At 32.2% G+C, this 8,387-nt stretch overlaps 1 protein-coding gene across 1 annotated transcript; it reads right to left on the bottom strand.

Moving 5' to 3' along the window:
- Window positions 1-3,978: 3,978 nt before the first annotated feature.
- Window positions 3,979-7,103, bottom strand: LOC25492411 (uncharacterized). Its single transcript, XM_013600517.3, has 4 exons — window positions 6,946-7,103; window positions 5,339-5,487; window positions 4,374-4,522; window positions 3,979-4,295 (listed from the first exon to the last, which is right to left on the bottom strand). Exons 1-4 carry the CDS (start codon window positions 6,992-6,994, stop codon window positions 4,208-4,210), a joined length of 435 nt encoding a protein of 144 aa, XP_013455971.1. The 5' UTR covers window positions 6,995-7,103; the 3' UTR covers window positions 3,979-4,207.
- Between the last annotated feature and the right edge of the window lie 1,284 nt (window positions 7,104-8,387).

Genomic DNA, 8,387 nt, shown 5'->3' with positions numbered 1-8,387 from the left:
AGACTTCTTATGCTCAAGCACAAAAACAATAGGTTTTTAATCAAACAAAATTACACAAAAAGATGTTTGAGGTTTGAACACTTGATATACAATCAGTGGTGTTCACAATACAAATCAGATACAAACTCTTAAGATACTAGATCTTCTAAGATATAACAGTTGTTAGAAAATTCTAAGTGAACTTTGATGTGAAAACAATTCAGTAGAGTTTTGGCACTTGTAATGATATGTCTTCAGAATAATAACTTTTAACTAACTCCAGCTTCTAAGGCTCTTCAGACTCTCTGATGACGTCAGCTTCTGATGGTCTTCAAACGATGTTGTCTTTAGACTCAGTCTTTAATCTTGCAACAAAAGCTTCCTTTGCAAATTTCATTGCTCTCGTTTGTTTTTTCATAACCAAAACTTGAATTAAACACTAATAAATTTTAGTCTATGGTCATGCACACTTGAACAAATATCAGAATATCCAATTGACATTTTAATACCTTGTTATCATCAAAACTTAAGGTGGTAATGTTAAACACATTTTGTTTCAACAACCTAAACGTGGCTACAATCTGAACGACAACAAGTACAATCAATCCTACTGTTTAAAACGACCTTCTTTGACCTAAAAGGATATAGGAACCGAAATTTCTCAGATCGGGTTCCCGAGGTAAGTCAATCGGACGGACTATATCCTCGGAAACTAGTCAACTTAGGAACTAGTTTACCACGGGGACCTAAATGTGGCTTGAATATGAACGACAACAAGTACAATCAATCCAACCGTTCAAAAGGACTTCAGTAGACCTATAAGGATAAATGAGCTAAAATTTCTCATATCGGATTTCCGGAGGTAAATCAATTGGACGAACAATCCCTTCATAACTAGTCAACTTAGAAACTAGTTTATTTATGGGACCGAAACATGGCTAGAATCTGAACGGCAACAAGAAAAATCAAACAGACCGTTGAAAGAAGGTCCCAGGAGTAAACTAGTTCATAAGTTCACTAGTTTATTAGGCTAGTTCATAAGTTCACTAGTTTATTAGGGGATAGTTCGTCCGATCGACTTACCTTCGGGAACCCGGTCTGAGAAATTCTGATTTCCTTATCCTTTTAGGTCTAAGAAGGTCATTTTAAACGATCAGATTGATTGTACTTGTTTCCGTTCATATTCTAGCCACCTTTAGGTCCTCGGAGTAAACTAGAATTTTGAACCCGATCGACTTACCCAAATGACAAACAATATCAAACAAAGTCATCCTTAAATTGAACCAGAAACTTGAATTTCGATGAAGGAATAATTTGTGCGATTGATTTATAACAAAACATCGGATCGCCAAAATTCGAGTTTGTATTTCGTCCTTAGTCCGCTTAGGTTTTATTCAATGGTCAAATTAATTAAATAGAAGAGAAATTCTTAGTTGGACACAACTCCAAATAAAAAAATTTGAACACATAAAAATTAATTATGTATGTGTCAACCCAAATTTTATTTAGGCTTATGTCAACGTAAAATTTGCTTTACATAAAAACCCATAATAAAACGAATTAAATCATTTTGACATAAAATGAATTCATTTTATCTGTCGACTAGGAATTCAAAATTAATTCAATGTAAAACAAATATAATTCATTTTATTTCTCTCAATAGCTATCAAATTTCTAATAACGAGTAAGATAAAACCTGGGAAATTCAAAATGAGTCTTGGCCACGCCATGTAGTCAAAATTATTATTATTATTATTTTATTGCACAAGAAAATAGGAAAAATAACAATGAGAAAGTATTAAACATTATTATTTCTCAAAACAGGTAACAACAATTCAATATAATTAAAATCCATAAAAATCATAAGTGCATGTTTGGTACAATTGGTGATATTTAATTGTGTAATGTAATGAATGAGAGGCTGCTGGTTTGAATCTTGGTTGGTACAAGTTTGTTTTACTTTTTGCCAATTTTTTTTACTCATCTTCTTCGCCCGCGATGTTCAAATGGGTTGTTTCGACCCATAGTATGACCCCACTGGATCTCGCTCGATACACAATGAAATTCAACGATTTTTACGTAGTTTTGATAGGATTTGAATGACATGGAGAAATCACATACATATTTTTCAAATACACAAGTTGATAGCAGTTAACTTTTTTTAAGGTTCTTTCAAAAACAAACATGATTTAAATCTTTGATTTTTCACGTAAGTTACACCATTTCACACAGTAATTTCGAGAAATAATTATTCATGCAAGAGAAGTCTCACTCAAATTGTAAAATAAAAAATGGAGTATGCGAAAAACTAATTCTCAGAACGGTGGAGGTATTTTTGACGGCGGTGACGAACTGAAAGGGATGGATTAAAGGGAGTGTGATTACAAACAGTGAGTGTTTTTAAAATAGTGGACATATAACTCATAGCAATTGTACTCCATTTTTCATCTTCGTTTCATCCCAAAAAAACCCAGAAACTTCAACTCAAACTCTGGAAAAGAAATAAAAGGAAACAAGAATTATTTCACACACCCATAACCATAATATCCAGATCTAAAATTATCATTACACTAATATAATGTGATATTTGCCGTGTTAACTGGAAGAAAAAAAAAGTAATATTTTATTTCTATATGTATTTTTTTGGGGTGATTTACAAGTATCATTATCCATGAGACTCATATCTAGAGTATCAGATCCTTATGTTTCTGGGTAAAATTGCTCATGTATTATTTCTATTTCCCCTAAAAAAGAATGATGATTATGTCACATATTCTTCCAACTTATGTGTTCACGGCAACCTTTGATAAACCAAAATCCACATCACATTGTCTGTGAAGTAATAAAACAAATCAACCGTCTTCTCCAGTTTGTTTTACAAAAAAAAATCCATACAAAAATCATAGGGACTAGAATCTGAGTTAAGTTTTTTTTTTTTTTAAGGAAACTAGATTGACTTTAGTGTTGACAAAAAAATATCCTTATTCCCATATTTCCCAGATCTTCATCTTGTTCTTCTTCATTCTCCTTATTATTGTTTATCTTAACATTTCCTTGTTGATTCTTTGTGTAACAATGTTGATTTAGAATTCAAAGACACATAAACATGTTATACCATACTACATGATTTGGATTGAAAAAGGAGTCATATGCGTTTAATTAACTAGGTTCTAAATAAACTGCCGGTGGTGCGGCGAGATAAAGACGGTGGAGTTTGGCATTTGGCATTGAAAAATTGTACAATAGAAGATATTAACAATGCATGGGGTAAATGTGTAATAATCAAAACTATTGTGGTGGGTCTATAATAATATTAAATAAAATAGTTGGGGTGAATGTCACAATCTCACATAAACCTGCAAACTGGTCATAACAGGTATTTTTGTTTATTTTCATTTTTGTGTACCATACCAAAGAATATACACTTTGGCAGGCTAGATGCCACCCTCATAACATGTTTCCATTGCTCATAAAATGAGGGTCCAGTGAAAAAATATAAGGATTGTTGGATTCTAAGCAAAAAAATTAAATCTATAAACAAGTCATTTTAGAACAAGTGTAAAAATCTTCCAGTGTTAATTTCGATGAGTTAGTTCATATAGAGCTTTGCTCTAACTTTAAATAGGGCCCCCTCAAATAAACGGTTGGATTGGACCCCCAAATTAGTCCGTCCTTATGTCATATACTGAATTTTCAAAACAAAAAATGTGTAACCGGATACAGAGTAACTCGTAGGAGTGCAGTTAATTTGATAAAGGCAAAAAATGTAAGGAATGTCAAGAAAAATAAAGACAAGAATGTATTGATAAAGGCAAAAAATGTAAAGAATGTCAAGAAAAATAAAGACAAGAATGTAATGATAAACTCAACTTGAATAACCAACTTCGAATAAGGAAAAGATAAATAGAAAAAACTATAAGGTATGTGTGTGCATAATCTGAATTGGAGTAAATGAAGAGTGTGTAAATTTGTGCAAATATCATTACTCTTAATAAGAAGTAACACAAAAATTTAAATCCTATTCTTTCAAATCCTGAAATGGTCCATTTGAACCTAACACCTATATTATATAGTTCTGCAAATGTATCAAAAACATACTATACATTGCCACAGAATGCAGATACATAAAATTTTCCTTCAAATGGAATGAATCAAGAATACAAGTACTAATGCTATCTCATGTTGAATATTGGTTTCAACAAGACCATATCCATATATAAGAGCAAAACTACAAGTTTAGCTTTCCACTTCCACCACATGTTGAACAGTTTCTGCCAGAAGAGCATTTTGTGCAGTAGCTCCACTTCTTTGGAAGCCTGTTGTATGTAGTAATTCAGTTGAATGCTAAAATTAAAATTTAAAAATTTATCGGAAAGGAAGATAAGAGATCGTACCCATCCGTGAATCGAGTTGCCATGTTTTTAGATAGTTTTCTTGCCTTCTCAGCACTTTCTTCAGAACGTTTTTTAAGCACATATCCTTCACCTTTGCAGGCTGGACATATACCAGAACCTCCACAAGCTTCACATTCTTTGAATTCAATCTTTAATAGTTTCACATGAAAAATTTGGCAGACAATTCAATCATATTATGAATGGATTTTTCATGTTAACAAGAAGCTTTTCTCTCCATCTCTATCATATCACATCGTGCTATTAATAAATCAAATTTTTATCGCACTCGTGATGAGCCCAGATCCTATATGTTTCTAGTTTGTGCTTAATTTTGGTGAAATTGACATGAATGAATGATCTATCTATGAAGTATCCACATAGACACAAACACAGGACATGACACTAACATGTAGACACAGTTAATAATTTAAGAAAACAGAAGCGAATGAATGTAATTCAGTGAAACAAAATAAGCAGCATCACAAAAAACTACAATTATCAAACATTTTAACTAGAAGATACATTCGAAAGATTTTCATGTTCTTGTTTGGAAAAGTAAGGTGGTTTTACTATAAAGCATTGACAGACACGAATATCGATCACAGCACTAACATTGACAAGCCGACATTGTTAATAATTTGAGAAATGAAAGTGATATAATGTAACCATGTGTGCTGGTGTGGTACACTTGAGATGCTTTCAGTCTAATGTGTCTCTCTTCTATAAGTGGGATGTTGCTCAGTTTGCTAGTACAAATAGTTATTTTATGGCTGCCTATGGAGCACAGTCTCAGACACGCACACGTCAACACCAATAATAATTTGAAAAAATAACATAACTCAATGTAATCATTTATGTCGGTGTCAGACACGATACATATCCAACACCGGTACATGCCTAATCCGAGGAGTATGTGTGCTTCATAGCACATAGATTGATGCTAACAATAGAGATGGGTTACTGACCTGTGTGGACTCAGAAGTTTTGGTTCTCTGTACAAGAAGAGTGGCTGCTGCCCCAACAAAAGTTGCTGCTACTGCCACTGAAACTGCAGTCTCAGGCAGGGCAGGCGAGACTGCGAATGATCTCCTTGTTTGTAATTGTGACTTCGCATCTAATCAAGAAAATAAAATGAGAGCAGCAAATACACCATTCCCTTTTCATTTTACAACATCAACGGTAAGTTAGCCATAAGTTCTTATCAGTGGATCACTTGCTTAGGGTCACTATGAAACAATTTCATGTGAGAATAGTCTGTAATTACCTCATAATTTAAACTGAGGGATACTTAATAGTTATCATAATTTTATACATTCTTCCTTTTGAAACTTATCATCAAAGTATTAATTTCCTCAAATTCTACAAAATCTTTTAAAATTATTAAGTTGTGTTTGTTTCTAAATTACTAATTTTCTATGTTAGAGGCCTAGAGCAGCAATATAGCAATTAGGAACTCCAATGATTTTCTTTTAAGCCAAACTAGCCCACCTAAATTGACACTGGGGAGAATTGAACATGAGACCTTGAGAGGAGCACACTCCAAGGTCCCAAGCCAACATCATCAGGCCAACCCAAGTGGGTTTAAGAACTCCAATGATTAAGTTTCACCGTAGGAGATTTAGTTTCTAATCCACTATTCTAAGACTAGTGAAGCTGACATTATTGAAGAAACACTAATCTAGTTATGCTTTATGACAAGACATTTGGAACGTGACCTAAGCGACTCGACAACGGGTGGCTCAACGGAATTAGGATAAGCTCTAATACCATCTTAAAATTTGAGTTTGGATGCCTCCCACTTAAAACACATTTTAAGGCAATAATCCAATAGTTATGTCAACTACAAAGTACACAAACCGCATTTGAGATGAAAACAGCATATTATTCCGATTAATTTAGTACCTAAAACTACTGAATCATTGTCTAATATGAAGAAAAAAAAATAACAATAACCTAACATGACAAAAAAAAAAAAAAAGATAGAACATAACATTCATCAATACTCTGGAAGTTTAATTGACATTTGATAAGTTGCAGATGAATTCAATTCCAAGGGTTTCACCCACACTAGCAACTCTAATCAACTAACTGCGTGTTTGGATTGATGGTGAGTTTAGCAGAATCATGATGCCATTGGGATTTCGTCACCAAACTCATTTAATCCAAACACACACTTAAAAAGGAACACATAACAATTGAGAGCAACTACACCACCATATAGAAACCACACAAGAGTTAAATTAAGACTCATTGAAGAACCTATTTTCCTGCAGCATTAATTCTGGTAACTTAATTTTGGCATTTCTGAGTTAACACTTAACACCAATCTTTTTGTTCTGAAAATTAATGAAGGTGAATTATAATCTAACGTGACATTTATTCAATTAACATAGGAATGAATTGGCACGGTGGTTCCACCAAACTGAAGAACCACCCAGTAAAAACTAAAAACCACATTGCATGCACACCAAAACTAACTACTAAGCTTTATGAAATTTTAGTTAGCATATAAATATAATAACTGCAAGTACATGAAGGATGAAAATTGGTTAGGAATAAATTAAAATCTCACTTTGAGGTAAGCAGTGAAGTGATATTGGGCGCTGTACAACTACATCCATTTAGATAACTGACTTGTTCTGTTCTGTTCTCTCCACCAACTGGTACCCTTTCTGCTTTCTTATCCTTTAAAAATCACTAAATGGATAATTTTACATCTGTTATAAGAGTATCTCTGCATAAAAAGAAAAATCACTAAATGGATAATTTACATCATTTTTTTTTTTTTAGCAAGGATAATTTACATCATTATGTTAACAAACATGTACATTTTTCTATTCTTCTTATTTTAACTGTGGGGCAAACATCTCATTAGAGAGAATTTAGAGAATTGCTGTTGACACATATGCATTGGCCGAGAAACACGAGTAGTTTACTCAAATATCTCTCGGCAGTTAACTGCCGAAATGTAGAACCGGCTACAGTTAACTACCGAGGAAAACTTCGGTAGTAAACTACCAAGGAAAACTGAAAACTTCAACAATTAACTGCCGAGGAAACCTCAAACCTGTTTTTTTTTTTTTTTTTTACAAAAACCATAAATTGTCATTAATAATATTTATTGATTTTGAATGTTTCAATCATTATTTTGGTACGTTTCAAACAATTGCAGTATTATATTTATGCGTATATATCTTAATAAGAATAACATTTAAATCAGTATAAAAATTAAGCATTTGAATATTGTTTTGTACATTACTTAAATAAAAATAATAATAAAAAAAATCGTTAAAATAATTGTGCACAACAATTTTTTTTATTTAAGTAATTTGCAAAACAATATTCAAATGCTTAATTTTTACACTTATTGAAATATTTTTTGAGTACTTAAATGCTCTTTATTTTTTTGTCAGGGTTTAATATATATATATATATATATATATATATATATATATATATATTTATGCATAAGTATAATACTGCAATTGTTTGAAACGTACAAAATAATGATTGAAACATTCAAAATCAATAAATATTATTAATGACAATTTATGGTTTTTGTCAAAAAAAAAAAAAAAAACAGGTTTGAGGTTTCCTCGGCAGTTAACTGCCGAAGTTTTCAGTTTTCCTCGGTAGTTTACTGCCGAGGGGCATTTGGGTAAATTACTCATGTTTCTCAGCCAATGCATATATGTCAACAGCAATTCTCGAGAATTTATGTATGGATGATGATAATTAATTGATACTCATTTTTCTCCAAAACAAAAATAAAATAAATTAAAATAAAGAGCTATAAAGGCTGGGGACATAACATCCGACCCAGGTATTACCTAAACGAAAATACATTGTGATAAAACATATCAAGTAGACCAACCTTAAACTATCCTAACAAATATTCACTCATTACAAGTGCAATCCAGCGAACCCGCATACGTGCACGAAACAAGTTAAAAAAAAAATAACAAATGAACATTTGCAAATAACAATAGGGTTTTAAAAATAAAGGTTTCTATA

This window comes from Medicago truncatula, chromosome 4 (assembly GCF_003473485.1).
Source record: "Medicago truncatula cultivar Jemalong A17 chromosome 4, MtrunA17r5.0-ANR, whole genome shotgun sequence".
NCBI classification, from domain to species: Eukaryota; Viridiplantae; Streptophyta; class Magnoliopsida; order Fabales; family Fabaceae; genus Medicago; species Medicago truncatula.
This window is presented reverse-complemented; position numbering and strand designations above follow the sequence as displayed.

What these genes read in the sequence shown, in the direction of transcription:
- LOC25492411 (XM_013600517.3), bottom strand. Translation starts at nt 6,994, where the DNA reads ATGGATGTAGTTGTACAGCGCCCAATATCACTTCACTGCTTACCTCAA. An exon ending in ACTTCACTGCTTACCTCAAA is followed by an intron (nt 5,488 to 6,945) that starts GTGAGATTTTAA and finishes TTTCTTGATTAG; the next exon opens with ATGCGAAGTCACAATTACAA. An exon ending in AAACTTCTGAGTCCACACAG is followed by an intron (nt 4,523 to 5,338) that starts GTCAGTAACCCA and finishes AAACTATTAAAG; the next exon opens with ATTGAATTCAAAGAATGTGA.